Source organism: Lutjanus erythropterus, chromosome 19 (assembly GCF_056507025.1).
Source record: "Lutjanus erythropterus isolate fLutEry1 chromosome 19, fLutEry1.hap2, whole genome shotgun sequence".
NCBI lineage: Eukaryota > Metazoa > Chordata > Actinopteri > Lutjaniformes > Lutjanidae > Lutjanus > Lutjanus erythropterus.
Window position 1 is genome coordinate 8,485,292 of NC_139335.1, and position 18,802 is coordinate 8,504,093.

The 18,802-nt window shown below is 42.3% G+C and overlaps 1 protein-coding gene across 3 annotated transcripts in view; it reads left to right on the top strand.

The window, feature by feature from the left end:
* The window catches only part of arhgap23a (Rho GTPase activating protein 23a), a 74,651-nt gene that overhangs the window by 15,229 nt on the left and 40,620 nt on the right, over positions 1–18,802 (top strand). Inside the window, exon 1 of one of the 3 annotated variants that reach the window (XM_084745193.1) lies at positions 9,933–10,999. The exons of 1 other annotated variant lie outside the window; for it this stretch is intronic. In XM_084745193.1, coding sequence (XP_084601319.1) covers positions 10,757–10,999 — 243 coding nt within the window. In that variant the 5' untranslated portion in view covers positions 9,933–10,756. Of the gene's footprint in view, positions 1–9,932; positions 11,000–18,802 lie in introns of those variants that run through there. One more of the 3 variants, XM_084745194.1, reaches the window with a different exon arrangement.

Consider the following 18,802-nt stretch of genomic DNA (forward strand, 5'->3'; position numbering starts at 1 on the left):
GCTGTTTCGTTTTTGTGGTGCTCACTGGTTGTTCCAGTTATCTATTTCTAATTAAATTCATAACACAGTTTGACTGATGAGCTACCAATTTTCAGGAAGAGTCAAATGTGTATCATCCCAAAGACACCAGTATAAGACGTTTGAGTCCTGAACCTTCGTTCACACTCTGACATAGCTGTGAAAACCAATTTGGAACCCATAATGAGCGTAAATGTCTCTGCCGTCAAACTTGTCTCCCTGCAGGGTTTTTTCTCATGCTCGAACACAGGCACCTTGTTGTTTCCCATGGCAACTGTCAACATGGAGGTGATGGTGATGGGTGACTGATTAGGTTGAAGACAGGTGTCAAAATGAAGTCTGACAACCTGAAAAAAATGGCTGCATTTGTTGTATGAACCCTGAATGACAGGAAAAGAGCCCAAAAAATACAAAAAACAGATTTTTTTTTTCACTCACCTCTAGTGGTATCTGTCCATGAAAAGAGTGTTAGAACTATTATTGTTGAATATTTTTAGTTTATTACAGATTACACAGGGGGGCTGGGTGTCAGTACTGAGTATCTTTAAAGTATCAACTCAAATAACGCAGTACCAACTAGCACCAAAACTTCTACAGTCAAATGATACCTCATTCAATCCTTTTTATACACAGACAGACAAAATGATTATTTGTATGTTTTTGCTTGCAAAAGCACGTTCATTTGATGTGTCAATGAACTGCAGTGTGCAGACCCGCTTTTATGTTTTTATTGCTGTCTTCCATTAGTCCGACTACTGTGCATTTTTCAATTAGTCTGAGCTTTACCTGTCGAGGTGTTTTCTACTGTTTTGCATCTGCATGTTTAATTAGAACCGTAATTCCCCCCTTAAAATCAAGAAAACCTGGGAACCCCAGGTTGGGAACCAGTGACTTAGATCTTGCTGCAAACAGTTGTTACAGGAACTTCCAAAGAACTTTCCAACATTATCTTTATTGGTTTTATAATATAACAGCCCTTGGGCTAAATAACATAGCAACGTACATAAATATAATTACAGAGGTGTAAGAGCAGCCCACCCTCCCTTTGCCCCCCATAACCCACCCCCAGGCTACAACCCACACACAGTCATCCCTATGTACTGTGTTATGTTGCTCATTTGGAATACATGCTGCTAATTCATGTGGGTGGTTGTGCATCTTCCCATTTCACGGCTATACACTTGTAGGCTGTGATAAGAGCAATTCTAATGTTTTTATTTACTTTTATCATAGATGTGCCACCAGTAGAGTTACTCTTGGTTCTGTGGGGATGGTAGTCCCTGTATAGTATGAATTTTAGACATGGGCGGGTCCAGAACATATGTATTACAGGGTTTCCCTCGGCAAAGTTGTTCAACATGGTGGCAAGTATTTTTTGAAGGGGGCCCGGTGTTTGCATGGGCTAGCGACAGACAGATGGCAGCAATAAGTCAGGGCCCTATAGCTTCTGTGATAATGTAATCACAGCCAGAAACGCAGGCTTGAGAATTTAAAAAAAGCAGTAACACAGATTTTATATCAGTTAGTGCTAAAGATTAAATGGAGATGTGAAAATATTCAAATGTACATCTCTTGAAAAGAGAATTCTTATGCTTAGGTCCAGTAGGGGCTCAACTTTGGCCCGGCGGGCCACCAGACTTGTAATACACTGGGTAAAACCCTGCAGGAGTGTTCCTATTCCAGTTTTACGTCTTGCGCACACAAAAGAACTTTCCTATGAAAACAGCAAGATAAAAATATCTATCTCTTATATTGCTTTTGAAAGATACACGTTACTGTTTTGTTCTCTTGAATGTTGTTTTTCAATACTTGGAGTCTCTTTACCTCCGTCAGTACTGAGGTAGCGCCAGATGTTTCAGAGACAGACTGTGTCTTAAAAGCCAAACACATAAAACTGCGACTGGGGGAAATGCAGGTAAAGAGTGAGTAAAACATGTAGCTTTCTCTTCTTTTGAGTCTCAATGTGACTTGAACATAAAGAAGGCTCTCCAACGATGGAGACACTCCCTGCTAATTAGTTTAAAGTGGAGCACCATCTCTCCACTTACTGTGCAGGGAAACATAATGGGTGTGTGTTCTCTATCAATACCACTGCCTCCGTCACACGCACACACATATTTACAGTTTTGATACGGCCTGCTGCGAGTCTCTCGTGACCGTGAAATGCTGCTCAGCTGAGGATAGAACTGCACTTTATGAAACAAGGTCAAAGGCTCATATGCAACGGATCCTCCCTCAACATAGATACACATCTTATAGCATTTAATAATTCATCAACATACCGAGACTCCACTGAACGTGAACTACATGCATGGTAGCAAATGTGTGTTAAATGTGTTCTCATTCAGCCTTCAGTCATGCAGTCTAGCCGCATATCAAAGAATGCCTGATGCTGAAGAGGAGATGTGTGGGAGGGGTCATTAGAGTGTATTTGTGAGTAAATATGTGTCATTGCTATCTCAGCTCTACCGTGTAAGACGTCCTCTCCTCCACCATCTGCTCCCATCAACTTCCTCAGTCTCGTTTCTGCTTTGGATCACTCTCTGCCCTCATTTTTTATTCTCACTAAGTTTTTTTTTTTTTTTTTACCCGGTGTTCACTTTCCAACATCTGTTAACCCCCCCCCCCCCCATTGTGTTCTCCTTCCCACTCTCTCTACTCTATCTGACTTTTTTTTTTTTTGCCTATGTAGATGCTTGGCTGGCTGGCTGGCTGACTCATGTATCCCACGTTCGCTTGTGGCAGATGTAGCATGATCCACACATCCACTCTCCTGAGTCAGCCAATCAGGATTTTGTGTTATAATAAATCCCAAACTTTTTTTTTTTGTCTTTTGGCTGGGTCTGCAGTTTGCTTGAGCCAACATATACTGTTTATGTAGTGACGCATAAAATATGGCTGATTATTTTCATCATCAATATATCTTTTTTTTTAGAGCTGAAACAGATCAGACTGAGGAGAAAGTTACTGAGCAACAATTCTGGAAATCAGTTGATTGTTTAAGTCATTTATCATTAAAAATGGCGCCTCCAGAGTGAGGATTTGCTACTTTGGTCTCTTTTATATGATTGTTAGAGATTAGAGCAGCAGATTATCACATTTATCAAACTGAATAATTTAGAGCTTAAACAAATCAACTTATTTTATTGTCATTGTTTCAGCAGCGGTATAAATTTCACTGATTAATGGCCTGTCATGTGTATCAACAAGTGACGTAAAGGTGAATTAAAAGTTGTTCCAGTGGTTCCACGCTGACGAGACTCACATGGCCTGACCTTACGTAGTTGCACATGTAAAAAATGCATGCATAATGGTCCTCCTGAGGAAGACCACATGGTCAGGTGGGCTGCTTTAACTGCTTTAATCCTCTGGTCTGCAGGAGTAATCTGTGCATTGTTGTTGTTGTTGTATCAGGGAGGGAGGGGGCAGACCACCCAACTCCCCTCAGCTGTGGGTCGATGGGATATCTGACCTTTGTACATTTCGTCTTTTGAGTCCACCTGCTCTCGCCCGCGGACTTCCCGAGACCGTTTCCACCTTAAAGCCCACAACAGGTGTGACCTCCCTGATCTCCAGTCCCCCTGACTCTCATGTTATCCATTAGTAACTGACATAAGAGCACATATAACTGCTCACAGGTCGACTTATTGCACTTAATCACCCTGCACGCACACATCCCTGTGCCAGCCACTGAAGCAAAACCAGTGCAGTTGTATGTTGCTGCATGTTGAGTCCCCACCCTTTGCTCTGTCCCCTGTGTCCCAGTGCCCACTGGGCTCTTCCCCTCCTATCTGCTGTCAGACTCTGTGTTGTAGCTGCCCTCTAGTGGCTGCTGGTTTGTAACTACACTCTGATTGCAGCCAAGCAGGCCTATAGGTTCTGTGGCACGGGGATTTACTGGAGATTAAAGTTAAAATTAACCTGCTTAAAACAGCTGCAGCCTTTTTTCACTTTTTTTTTGGTCCAGAATCCACTTTGACAGATTACTGATAATGTCCGTCTAGACGGAGAGATCGGTTCCATCGCTGTGCATCAGTGGGTATCTTTACTTTTTAAAGACTGAACAACATGTGTTTGTAGAATTGAGTATTGAATAATGTCATTATAATATCTGGTGTTTTTTAGGTTTGTTCACTTATTCTTTGATCAGATAATTCCTGATTTTAAACCAGGAAACTTTTTTTTAATTTTAGACCATATTTTTTGCTGACAGAGTCCTTTATACTGTTGCATTGAACAGTTTTTATATTCAGTAAACTAAGGCTACAACATGTACCAGAACTCAAATGAGTCACAGCCCTGCTCATAACCTTTTTTGGTGCGTGTCTGTGTAAAGGGGTAGTTCTTTTTTTTTTTTTTTTTTTTTTGAAGACAGTTAATACGTTATCCTGCCTGCAAATTGACAGCAACTTTTTTCTGTACCAGTACTGTGTGCAGATTGTTCATAAAGAAAACTCTGGTATTCTTGTGTCATATCAGGATACATGGGTTACAATTCAATATACTGTGAAGTATAGCGATACTGTAAACAATGTGTTGCTTTTTTTAATCGAATTTTAGGAAAACTGAAAAAAGTCTAAAAAAAAAGTTTAAAAAGTCAGTCAAATCAGAACAGTCAAGATAAATAACAACACTGCTGTCTAACAGTCGGGGGTTTAAACACAACACAAATTGAACCACAAATCTTTCCATGTAATGATATCATGATACAGTGTTTATGAGAAATAATACAGCCTTATACAGCAATAACGCTGCCTTCAAATGCAATTCGAATTTAAGACAAGGCAAGTGGTGTACATGATCTGTGAATCCTATAAGTCGTGAGCAGTTCAACACGTGTTTTCCCTTCACAGATTGTTTAATTTTAGTATTTCTACAGGCGTGAAAAGCTAAAACTGTCCACAAGAAAAAATACAGTTTTCAGATAGATAGAACTTTGTGTAGAAACAGTATGATTGTCTTTTGTCCTCTTACTCATCTTGTGACCTCTCAGATTAACCTTGTGAACCCTTTGGGAGGTTGAAAACCACTGCTGAACATCATGCATATTTGTGTGGTTCAGTTTGCATCACTCTTTTTATTTATAGCATCAGAGCGATGACAGATAAATTCATGTGGGCGCTGCTTCAGCACATGAAACCTCTCCTGCCACATGTTGAGTCAGTGCAGTGTTTCTCTCACCAGTAGGGGACAGGATTTACACTCTGAGCAAAGGCAGCGTCTCTTGGCTCCTCTATGGCTTTTAAACCCTCAGATTCTGGTATTACTCTGGAGTCCTTCATCTCTTTCTTGGCACTGCTGTGTCAGTTTTTAGGAGTTTCATGGTGAGCATCAACCTCAGCCTGTCCTTCACTGACCCTTTCTGTACTTTTCCTGAATTGCCACAGCCTGTGTTTAGAGAAAACACCCCATGGTTGTGTCTGCAGCTTGGTTTGTTTGCGACACGCCAACTAAAGGCTCACTCAGCAGTCTGAAACTCTCCAATCTTCTCTTTCCTGTGTATTTCCCATCAAACCTCAGTTTATTCCTCCCTCTCACACCTCTGTGTTTTAATGTGCAGGCGCAGCAGAGAGGAGAAAAACTTTGTTTTGTCTTGGGAGGCAGCCGCAGTGGAAAAAAATGAGGAGGGGGGCCTCTGTGTGTTAATCTTTTGGCCCACGGTCATGTTATGAGTGTTTGGGGGATTAAAACATATCACCAAACTAATCTGTCTGTTACACCAACAACCGTGCTCAGCTCCATCCTGCATTACCTCCCTCCTCCTCCTCCTTTTCACTTCCACACTGATGTGTTTGTTATCAGAAAGCGGAGGGGGCCGGAGCAGGAGGCAACGAGGCATCGCTCCTCTGAGATTAGTAGCGCGTGTCGGCCTTTGATTTCCTGACTTCAGGAGCTTTGTGCATCCAGGTTATGATGAAAAACCACATGAAGTCTGTGTCATCTCCGGCGTGCGGCGTGTTTGCTCAGCAATCAAACAGTTACAAGTCAGATAAGAGAGGTATGCTCCAGTGTTGTACATTAGGCCCACATACAGATATGATGGATGTGTGGCTCTCTGCCTGCTCGGGCATGCTTCAGCCAAACAGTAGACAGTGTGGGTCACTGGTGGGAGGGGTGCTATTGTCACAACTCCTCATGTGTGTCCTCCATGTAAACTGTAACTCAACGCCTTTGTGTCCATTTCTCTTGTTTTTTTCCAATCCTCTTCACACTCGTCCTCCTCTTTTTTTGTAAATGCCTCCATGGTTCATGAGATGGAGAAAAGGAGAAAGAAACAGAGGGAGCTGCACAGACAGAGACCTTTTGTTTCCAAATTAGGTGCTGCTCCCTCCTCGCCAAAACTAACTGTTATGTTGAAAACTGTGATATGAAATCCCCACTCAGCGGTGCCACTGTGAAATGGAGTGCTCGTGTATTTTCAGATCTCAAAGAAGAAATTGGAAATGTATTTTCTGTAAAAATGATATTTCATCAGAGATTAAAGAAACATTCATTCATAATCATCGTTTGCCTGTGTCAGTTCAAATTAATGCCGAATGCTTGCTGAATGAGTAAGTGTCTGTTTATGAGTCATAGGAAATTATTAATAATCTTATAGAAGGAGTAGTAGGAGTTTGTAATGGTTAAATTGAGCAATATGTCAGTGGAGTCTGGTGGGCCGTCACTGAACTCAAACTGAACTCATGTCATGTTGGAACAGTGGGATTTTGTTTTTGGGATAACGGGCTTAGCTTTACATTGATGGAGAACTGACAGTTATAAACAGCTGATCAAATTACAGTGGAGGACATTTTGTCGCCTATTATTCTCAAATTACAATGATGCGCTTGTCTTGAGCTTTTGCAGTGTTCGTGCAGCCTGCCTGAGCCTCCTCAATTCTAGGGAGGAGGGGGCCGGGAGAAACAACTCGCTTTAACTATAGATCTTATATTAAATAGCATTTCAACCTATTTAATATACAGTCTATGGCTCCAACTTGCTATGTAGACTGCTGTGCTCATTTTTGGACAGTCAGTCGCTGCATATTGCTCCTTAAAATCTGGCTTCTACCAGAGATATACGATGTTCTGAATGCTTATGTGGGTGTGGTCTTTTCTCACATCTCTTTCTCCTGGAGAAGAGTCGGACCTCCTCCTGCCGTCCGCCGGTGATCCACTCTCCTGCTCTCGCAGGGCGGTTCCGCCTGGCGGTGCGTCGAATCCAGAGCCCTGGTCTGAACCGCAGAAAGAGAAGAAGAGAAACCCCCCACAGCCACAGCCTTCTGACTTTACAAGGAACCCTAATTATATAGCCTAGTGTATTTATACTCTGCTGTGACTCAGTGGGACATGTGGCGTGTGTTTGCATGTGTGTGTGCGTGCGTGCACGGGAGAAGCAGCCTTTGTGTTCACACATAAATGCTGTGTGTGTGTGTGTGTGTGTGTGTGTGTGTGTGTGTGTGTGTGTCTGTGTGTTTGTGTGTGTTAGTGAAAGTGTGTGCCGACTGTATAAACTATTTAAACCAGGAATTAAGTGGAGTGTAGATCCACCGAAACCTAGTTTGTTATTTTTGCAGAAAATGTTCCTTAAAGTGACACTATGTGAGTTTTAAAAAGAGAAATAACACAATGTTCCTCTTGCAGATGAAAAGAGGAATTTATAAGCAGTAAAATGCAGCATTGCTCAATTCAGTATACTCAGGGGTTTTCCTGCTACAGCCTTACTTGGTCTGGTATGACCAGTAGCTTTAAATTGCTAGCTGATGTTAGCAAACCTGATGTGATATTGTTATGTAACCGACATTACTAAATCAGTATTCTTTTGTTTATCACACACACACAAAAAAAAAGTACTTCACACTTCACACCAGACGTTTTTGTTTTTTCCTGTTGGTGTTTTGCTCAGTCACGTCGGCAAGCGATAACGTCTTTAAAGTCGTGTTTTATAACCTCGAGTAATGTCATTAAGGTTGTTTTGAGTTGGTTTTGAGTGGAAAGTCTGTGTTGGAAAACTGGGGGCATGGAGTTTTAATGACATGGGCGTTTACCAGGCAGGGAGGTCCTCAAAGAAATAGAATATTGAGCTGCATTATGGGAAGTGTAGGATGCAGGTTTTTGACTCCAGGCTAGGGCTGGGAGTAAATTTATATCGGGTTTATTGCACATCAGATTTAATATGTTAAAATATTTATTACGATAATGATGACAGTATCACGAAATGTGCCACCAGCGACGGTGACAAAACCGGTTTACCACCCACCCCTACTTGAGGGCCCAGTGTTCTGCATAAGAACTGCTGTAACTTTTTAGAGACAATGTGACAGTAACACTCACTTTGCACCGCGACCGTCACAAAGTAGCCATGCAGAGGTGAGAACAGGGTTTGAACTTTTCTCTCAGCTCTCGTTCTTATTTCTACACAGCTGTTTCTGTCACTGTCGTACCTTCCAGGAGAGACTGTCTGAAAATGTGTGCTGTTATTCCTATATTTTTAAACAGTTATGCAGTCTCTCCCCTCACTGTCACGACCGGGTTTTCACCCCACCTTAGAGTGTGGCTGGTCAACTAACCATTGTTTTCATTATTGATTAATCTGTGCATTATTTTCACTATTAATCATTTAGTAAGATGTCAATAATTTTGAAAAATGCTCATCAGACCTTAAAGTGACGTCTTCAAATTGCGTCTTTTGTCCAACCAACAATCCAAAACCCATGGACTATTTCATCTACTGTCATAAATTACAAAACACTAACAAATTTGAATAAACTACTTGCATCTTTTCTTAATATTTTTTGTTTATTCCGTGTCTTCTACAACTGTATATGTTGGCAGGGCACAAAACATTTTTCTATAAAATCTCATCTACAAACAACTTTTGCATTGTGTGTTTCTATTCCTATATAAACAGAAGGAAAGGAAAGAAGAAGGACAAATCAAGGCTACTCATAAGATTAGATCCTTAGATCATCTTATAAATGGTCACTCTTTATAACGGTGGATATTTGCATTGTGATGCCTGATATTCTTGAGCCCTTAGATTACCTTTCTTTTCATGTATCGCCTCCTTATTCTGTCCAAACTATTCCAGCCTGCAGTGTGTTTTCTCAAAGGCAAAGCGCAGCATATCCAGAGGGTACAGTCTCTGTGTCTATGACGGCTGATCAAGTTGATACTTGCCCCACTGTGCGGCAGGTGAAACCTGTCTAACCTCATTGGTAACGGATGTGCAGCATGCTAACTCGAGCGTTGGAGGGGAAAGTCAGTCGTCTGCAACAACATGGTCACCTGTGTTCCGCTCTCGCTTGAATCCTGGAAGCCTGGCTGTTTGGTGAGAACTCTGCAGCGCCGGCCTTTCTGACTGATTTAGTGACATGGTGTATGAGTGTCACTGTGCTGTATGGGTGGATCTGGTGAAAAGAAGTGTGTGTGTGTGTGTGAGAGGGAGTAAAGGTTTGATAAAGAGGTCACGTTGACATCCAGGAGCAGCCGTTTTATTTTGAGAGCGCTCTCCTCTTCATCCTTCAGCTTTTTCCATTTTCTCCTCTCATTATCATCTTCCCTTCTCTATATTTTTCCCCCTCAAGCGAAAAAAGAAAGGGAGTGAAACAGTGAACACAGCAGCAAGGCAAATGTTTTCTTTTCTCTTTGTGCTGGAAATTGGCCTCTTTCTCTCTCTGTCTCTCTTTTTTTTGTTTGTCTCCCCTGTGGGTGGAGGGGAGGCGGCGCAGGCAGGGCTGTTGGCTTTTGTGGAGTTTAGCGCCGGGATCACAGCTTTGTCGCTGTGTTTGTGTCGCTCTCACACACACATGCAGCACACGTGCGGCCACCAGGCTTCCTCTGTATGCAGCACAGGAGAGATCTACAGTGGATTTAGCCTATCAGGAGATATCTCCATCTGGTGCAGGACTCCCTCGTCGCCTCCAACGTCAGGCCTCAGTGATGTCCAGTGTTTTTGGATTAAACTGCAGAGTTAACTGTACAGCAGCACAGTTGTTTGTTTGCTGATGATTGTCGGACCGGTTCGTGTGGAGGGAGTGATTGTTTGGATATGGATTGAGTAACAAAAGCAAGGAGGGAAAAGAAAGCAAAAGAGAGAAGGAGGGCCAGAGAGATGCTCGTTGAGATAGAGAGAGTTTGAGACTGAGAGATGAGAGTGAGATGAGGGGATTTGTTTGGCAGTCAAGATAAAGAGGGAAGAAAAAAGAAAGGACAGACAGAGAGGAGAGAGAGGGAGAGAGGGCAGTGGGAGGGAGGAGAGACAGAGGATCCAGCCCTCTGGGACAGCAGTGTGTGTTTTGGGGGTGGACAGAGTGGCTTTGTATGCAGAACATCACCGGACACCAGCGGGAGGGACGCTGTCAGTTGTTCTGTGTGTGTGTCTGTAGTGAAACCAGACCTACCTCTGATCCCTGCACCACACACACTCCTCCATCTGCTGCCCAGGAGTCCGCCTTCTGCCTCCTCTGGCCTGGACCCCTCCGAGAGTGCGTGAATGTGTGTGAGGGAGTCTCGGAGGGCCAATTCCCGGAGGTCAGGAGTGATAGGCTGTGATGTGGAACTTGTGGGATTAAACTTTCTGAAGGCGATGGATTGGAGCCAGGAGACGGGAGGTTCAGACTCTTGACGGACTGGAGGATCCCAGAGGAGCACCACTAAAAGAAAAAATAACACCCATCTTCTCTCCGCTCGATTATATCTTCTGTATTTCTGCATCTGGACCTCGTCCACGACCTCGTGTGTGAGTGTGTGAGCGGCCCATGTGGGCGGTGAGGGATGCGGATCTGAGCAAACTCCACGCCCCGATGCCCGCTGCTATGCTCCCGTGCCCTGCACCGGCCGGGTCTGACTGGAGCTTCCAGAACCCGGTGGGGGTGGACTGCAGCTCCCCCGAACCTCGTTGCATCTGGCTGGCGGTGCTCCGCGGTGCCACGGGTTCAGTGTCGCCACCCACGCCGCCCGCCATGCCCATTGGGCACAGCCAGGGCTCTCATCAGGCCAGGGTAAGGAGAGGACACCCGTCTCCCCGTAGTGGACAGAGTCATTGATTTAAAGCATTAGAAATGACTGGTTGATTCATTCTTATTGATTACAAAGGGGATGTTTTAGTTGGAAACTACAAAAATAATCAGATAAGGACAAAGTAGTGAATGATTGGTTAGTTTTTAGATTAACTGATTAATTGTTTAGCCTGTAAAATGTCAAAAATAAGGACAAATACTCAGTGAAAGTTCTAATTATTTATTTTAGCAGTGAAACGACCAATGTTTAGGATTTACTGACATCTAGTGGTGAGCTTGCAGATTGCAAACATCTGGCATCACCCTCCCCTTCCAAGCATGTAGGAAAACCTATGGTGGTCACAACACCGGTGAAAAACGAGAAAAGATTAATCTAGAGCCAGCGTTCGGTTTGCAAGTTCTGGACTAGCATAGAAACATAGTGATGTTACGTGCCCGTCCCTTCTTTAGATAGAAATGGCTTATTCAAAGATAATGAAAACATAAACTTTCTTATTTTCAGGTGATTTTACACTATGAATATTCAGCTTCTGCCATATTCTGCCAATAGAGTCACCTAAATCTTACATACTGGACCTTTTAATGATTAATTTAGCCCATAAAATGTCAGAAAAGAAGGACAAATCCCCAATGAAAGTTCTAATTATTTATTTTATGAGTTAAAAAACAGTTTAAAAGTGTTTCATGTTATATAAGACAGGAAAAAAAGCATCAAAGCAGCTTTGTTTGTATTTTACATACTGAGATGATGGTGCAAATGTGTAGTTTGGTGCCCATGGGGATTTCTGTGGCTCTCCAGAAATAAGATTACACACACACAGTGATATCAGCAAAATCCTCCCCAGAAACCGCTGTGTGGGATTGTTTCAGTCACACATGTCAACAGAGTATCCTTGTAAACTGTCAGCCCATTGTTTGAAGTCAGTTAACCACTCAGCTGCTGACAGATCTGAGTGTCTCTGGGCAGGTAGACGTGTTGCCTTCAGGCGTTTTATCTGGGGCTCTCGCTGCTTTTTTTAGACTTTCTTGGTATTGGTTTGTGTCGACATATTAAGATGCACAGTTAGATTATTACTGTATGTGCTCAAAATGAGGAATATTGTCTCTTTAAACATTTCCACCAGTCGTCACTTACCCCTGGGCTTCTCAGTTCTGTCCTCAGTGGCCTCACACGTGGCTTTTTTATTCAGATTATTTGAGGTCTGGCAGGTTTTCTGTGTGATGGGAGAGATTTGTGTCTGATTAGCATCTCTGGATTTCATTCAGTGATGTAATGGTAAACAAACGTGTGCAAACAATGTCTAAGTAATCTGTGGTGCCACCAGTACAAGAGGAAATCAGTCATATATTTTTAAATTCAAACACTGAATTATTCATCTTCATATCTATTTCCTCGTGTAGCTTACATTATGTTTAACACACTTACAATAATATATACTATGAATTATGCATTGAAGGTATGCATTACCCTAAAAAAAAAAGACCTCCGCGCCATTTCGATCTTAATTTTCTAGCACTGACGTGTTTTCATTCATGTGAATCTGTTGTGTGGCATAGTGACCCTCTCATTCCTTGGAGCGGTTTCTAATTAGTGGCTAAAAGACAGATGAAGGGGGGCTGCTAAGTGCCACTTTCAGCGAGGTGTTGTGGAAGTCGCTGTGCGATTGAGCGTCCCCAACCCCCCCAACAATGCCCCGAGAATTCAGGGCATCACTTCCGCTCATGGTCTAATTTCAGTGTGGGCATTTATGTGGAATATTACATCCCCCCTTTTCCCCTCGTTTTCCAGGTTGTTACCAACCCCCCTCCTCCTGACTCGGTGACACAGTTAAGAAATGCCAGAATCAGGAATGTGAGTGTCGGGGGAGGAGACACACAGAGAGACTGTAGGGACACAGCTGGGACAAACACACACTGTACACAGTTGTTTTAAAGGAGAGAGGTGTCAGATACAGGCAGGGTTTGTGTGAATATTTGAGATGCAGCAATCCCGTCGTCATATTTGTTTGTGTTTTGTATTTCTGTCTCGCATCAGATCTACACACCCGAGTTACACTGACTGACATGGGTGCTGAAATGATAAGAGGATGTTTGTCTGTTTTTTTCTGTAACACTTCACGATTTAGATGTGATGATAAAAGTCTGGAAATTTTCGGTTTAGATTCCTCGAAAGTACTTGAACTTAACGCTGTATGATTCCTGTACAGAAAGAGTTTGACTGGTAATGAAGAGGAGACACAGTTGCCCTTAGTTGTCACCATCTTGTAGTGATAAAGCCAAGTTGCTCTGTGTTATTGATGCTTTTTTATTTCCTGAGTCTTTTTATTACCTAAGACATTATGCTTGCTGTGCCATTTGTTTGTCATCTGTTAGTCAACAGGATTGCAGCATTTAGTGTCGCTGGAAGTCTGCGCTCTCCTCTAGTTTGGTGTGATCTTAATTTTTAATTTATTTACCAACAGCAGCTCTAACAACCAGGCAAATGTCCTCTCGTTTTAATCTCAAGACAATTAAAATCCATCATCAAGTCAGTTTTGATAAGAATTCACATTATATAGAAAAACATGCAAAAGCAAAACATTAACCATAGGACCATAGTCAGGATAGTTTTTTTCAGTATTATCTGACAAACGTCGTACACCTTAAATACATGTAAATCATAATTTAATGAACTCTTTCTGTGTGTACTTTCCCCTCTTTCAGACAGTAAGAGCAGTAGGGCTGAAAAGTCCCAGGCCACATTTAAACTCTCGTCATCATGGACTAACTACATGTGCCTCTGCCCACTGAGCTACCAAGTCATCCTGTAAAAGTTATTCTAAAACTGCAGCGCCTCCTCCTCTTCCTCCTAGAATCTAAAATGACCATCATGTTTATAAAGAAAACTCCACAGGCAGGCACCACCTGCAGAGATTCAATTTATTGCAATGTATTATTTGTCCCTGTAGGCACTTTGTGATGCGGTGAGTGTAAAAAAACACAAAACATTAAAAAAAACTTGCAGCATAACACAGAAACATACAGCTGTTGACATAAATACTCAGGGTGACTTACAGCTGTGCACGGTGACCGAGGCAGGTTTCAGTTAGACAAAAGGAAAGTACAATATGTTTTGCTGTTCAAGTAGAAAACCCTGTTTAACTGACATTGCATCATCACCCGTCGGCCTAGTTAAACTGACAATGAAGTTGAACTGGTTTTTGAACACACACACTACGTATATTTGTATTGACACACACATGCAGAGCTCATAAAACATCTTGTTATGTAAATGACACAGGGATGTACAGTATTTGAACCTGAGCTGCGTGTGCTGCTCTTTATTTTGGATCCTCGCTGGTTGGGCAGGTTTTGTTCTCTGGTTGGAGTTTAAAGAACACAGCGGGATATTCGCACACTCATCATGCATCTTCATCACCAGACGTAGGATGCATTTAGACCTGCAGAGCTGGTGCGGCGCTCCATCCGTGTGGCCGGTGAGTCCAGCAGGAGCGATCAGGACGGGTCGGACTTTTCGCCGTCCCCTCTCCTGTTCCCTCTTGGCAGGCCGGTGCAGGGCCGCGGCGGGCGCAGACAGCCGTCAGGATTAAAGGCTCGTCAGCATTTGTAACGTCCGTAAAGCTCCCACTTTTCAAACAGGTTGCAGCTCTCAGCTGTTTAAAAGAGCATTATTGTTCTGCCCTGCTGGGGTGTTAGCAGGAGCCGGGCTCCCCGACAGCCGCTGCATTCCTCCGTGCTGCTTTACCTCTGGATGGAGTGAGGAGATGAGTGTGTGTGTGTGTGTGTTTGTGTGTGTGTGTGTGTGTGTGTCATAGCCAACACATACACCATTACTGACGATTATGACAATATCATCATGTCCTAGAAAAGCCTCTTACAAACAGATTTTACCAGATTTTATGAAAGATTATCACTTGTCTCCTCCACCAAGGAGGATATGTAATCGGTTCGGATTGTTTGTTTGTTTGTCTGTTTGTCAGTAGGATTACGGAAAGACAATTGGCCCGATTTTCATGAAATTTGGTGGGAGGGTGTAGCATGGACCAAGAATTTTGGAGTGGTTTGAAATGACAAGGCTGATACACAAATTATTTTTTGCTTTTGTTAACATTGCGAGAGGTTTTGGCCTTGGTGGAATTGACACCATACATCTTAAAATCCAGTCGATGGTAGTTAAGTTCAACAGTGAAAAAACATACCCTATATATATATATATATATATATATATATATATATATATATATATATATACCGATCCAATTCACAGGTACCACTAATCCTTTGGGGTAGTCTATAAGTGCCATGTAGTCGCTCAAACTTAATATTGTTGTTTCAGGTTTCATAGGAGAACCGGTACAATTGCAAAAATGCTTTTTTCACATATTATTCTGTGGCTGTTAGGGGTGAAAATTAAAATGTTTGTTTTTTACACTGACAGTATTATATCTCCCCCTCATGCTCTGTTATACTGCAGGCGAAACATGATTCTATCTCTTTTTACTCTATTGGCAATGTATTTTGTGTTTATTGGCTCCAAATAGGAATGACGGTTATTTTGAAGAGTAGATTTCTCTAATGTAAATTAATTTGCAAATGTAAATTAATTTTGCAATTCTCAGAGGCTAGGATTGGGCATCCCAACAACATTTATATAGCAGAAAACTAAACATAGCCTATATAAATATAAGTACAACAGTTAGTGTGACACAGGTCTGTCAGTACATTTACATAACAGCAGCAACAGACACACACTGTGGTGGATCACACAGCAGAGAGGGCTTTCTGTAACAACAAAACCAGCCGAGCTTGTGTTGCACTATGAAGTTGCACAAAAAGCAACATGAAAAAATGTGAATTTTCCTGCATCGGCCTACTTCTCTGGTTATTTAACTGCCTTCAAATGAGGCTTGACGATCAAATAGTTTCCCTTGACTGTCCGTCAATATTACAACATTAGTACAACATTATCCCAACAGATACTAGTAGAGTTGTTTTAGTACCGATACCATTAGCAAGGTTTTGCACTCGAGTGCCCTTCTAGTTTTTTTTTTAGATTTTACCAAAGCTGATGGAGCTCTAAATTTTGGCACTTGCAGGTTAGAATCTGAGGATGCAGTAGTTTTGTGTTTCTTACGAAACAGAAAGTGTTGCAGCAGGACATCCTCTGGTCTCCTTGGACCATTTACAGTCTGGCTTTTCAGTCATGCATCTTAATGATGTGCTCTAATTGAAATCAGGAGGGGAAATATCCACAGGGAAGAGCTGCTTACTGCTGTGTGTGTGTGTGTGTGTGTGTGTGTGTGTGTGCGTGTGCGTGTGCGTGTGCGTGTGTGTGTGTGTGTGTGTGTGTGTGGCCACCACTTTACCCACTTAACACCTTCTCAAAGCTGTCGTGTGGCATTACAAGCTGCTCTACATATCCAAAAACAGTTGTTTCCAGGGCGGCTTTTTTGTGTCTGTTTTAATGACATCATCTTCAGGTTGTAATCAGATCCCTCAAGGCTCTGTATTATCTGACGTGCACTCAGAGATTATTTGTTATTGTAATTGGAGTCAACAGGTGTGGACATGTCCAGGTTTCAGGGAAACTAAAAGGACTAATTCCCTGTAGGAGAGAAGGAAATACTAAATGTCTTCTGTTCTCAGCATTAACACTAGCAAGGTTTTCCTTGTCTGTGCCCTCAGCCTGCATAGGAAGTCAAGTTTAGACTGAAAACCACAGAAAAAATTTTCCAAGTGCCTTGTTGGTTAAGTGTCCGACTGCCTGGAGGGGCCAGAGCATGTCAGCAAGTTTGGATCGAGTTTTTGCTTTTGGGTGAAAACTTAGCTGAAGAAGACAAAGCGATCAAGGTGACAGAGAGGTTTTATTTCTGGCTTCAGGGGTGAAAGAGGTCGACTGTTGGCTGGACAGAATAGCAACAGAGACACACGTCCCACACAGTCCAGAGCAGCTGAGTGGGAAACAGTGCTGGCTCAGAGACCCAGTCAGACCCTGTGTGTTTTGGGTAATCACAGGGTTTGGTATTCCCAGCGCCGGGAGGGGCCATGCGGTCGAAACCGGCGTGCTGGAGCCTGTCCCTCGATGGGGCCCGATACTCCTCCTCCTCTTCTTCTTCGTCCTCCTCGTCCTTCTCCTCCCGTTCATTCTCTCTCTCTCTTTCTCTGTGCTCCCTCACCTCCTCCTCCACCAGTTACAGTGTGTGTTTCAACATGTCTAAAGCCAAACCGCTCCCTCTGAGGAATTCACTCTGTCTCTTCCTCCGTTCAGCCTTTTGCTCTTTCATTTCCTCTTTTTTTTATCCCTCTCGGCTTTCTCGTTTTCTTTGTCATTTTTATTTGACACCCTGACACTCCTCCTTCCTCACGCACTTCTTTATGCTGCTCTCATGCCACATAATAGGCCTCAATGCTCGCCTTTTTGAGAAAATAGCAGGTGTTACTTTACATTGTTTAGACTGCCAGACTAAAGAGCAGCGCCCGGCTGTGTAAACTACCTGAAGTGTCAAACTTAACATTTGTCCCTTAAAGGTAGAATTACTAGGATTTGTCCAAGCTGTGTGTAAATGCGCCAGAAAGACAGTCAATTGTTGAGCCTCATTCCCAGGACGTCAAATACCAACATTTTGGTTTGGCAAAACCTCCTGAGCAGAATAATGAGAAAATAAGGAAATACAGGCAGAGTGTCTGCAGATACAGACACCACCACACATTTCCAGTCAGTCTTAACTGACGAGTGAAAGGGATTATGCTTATAAAAGTCTATACATTTTTTTAGGAAAAGTTGCACATTATGCCTTTAATCAAAATATTTCCTTAGGCTAAGGGGATCATTTAGGAGTGTAGCATAAAGCCTTGTGTGTTAAGGCTTTCATGCTAGTTACTATCATAATACAACACATGTCCACTTCAGTCACATCATCATCAGGGTTAGCTAGCTTCTCTAAAATGGACAACAAAGCAGGGCTGCATGATTATCAAAATATTTTCAAAATTGCAATATGGCCAAGGACAATATCCAAAGCTGCAGTGTTTTGATGATGTGACAAAACAGCATTATAGTGAAGCACTGTAGCGCTGCAGAGATGCCAGTCTACAAATATTGTTCTGCAGATATAAGAAAACATCCTTGTTTGGGACAGACCCCAGCAAATGTCAGATCCTCATGATTTTAATATTTTTTTCAGTGCAAATTCAAATTGTGATGCAAAAATGATCATTACCGCTAATTGTGATTCAATCGCAGTATCTGTACAAAAACAAAAAGAAAGGTAAATTGGACAGAAGAGGAGAACGTTGTTGTCTTCAAAGAATACAGGAAGCTCAAGCACATAATCCAAAGCCCTAACTTGTAGGGGTTCCTTAAAATTTCCTGAAGAAAATGGTTACTAAGGACTTTTTAGCAACACATAAGGGAATACTTAAGTAGCTAAGAACAAACTCTCAGAGATGAGAAGGTTTTTCTTTACAACATCCAAATTAAATCCTTATGGTGATTTTATGCAACTTCCTTAGATCAAGATTCAAGGGCAACCTTAGCCTAAGTGTTTTTTATGCAACTGAACACAAACTTTGAGTGTATCTCAATCTGTAAAATATAATCTTCAAACATACTTCAGACTAGGTTTTGTGATGCTTTGGAGGAGAAGAGAACATTCCAGTTTTCTTCAACATATGTCTGCAAACTCAGAACACATTCCAAAAAGAAACCTAAATGTCCAAACTTATTTTTGGTCTCTTTTTTTCCTTGGATGGAATGTAAAAGTAGAGAGAGAAAATGTGCGGTAA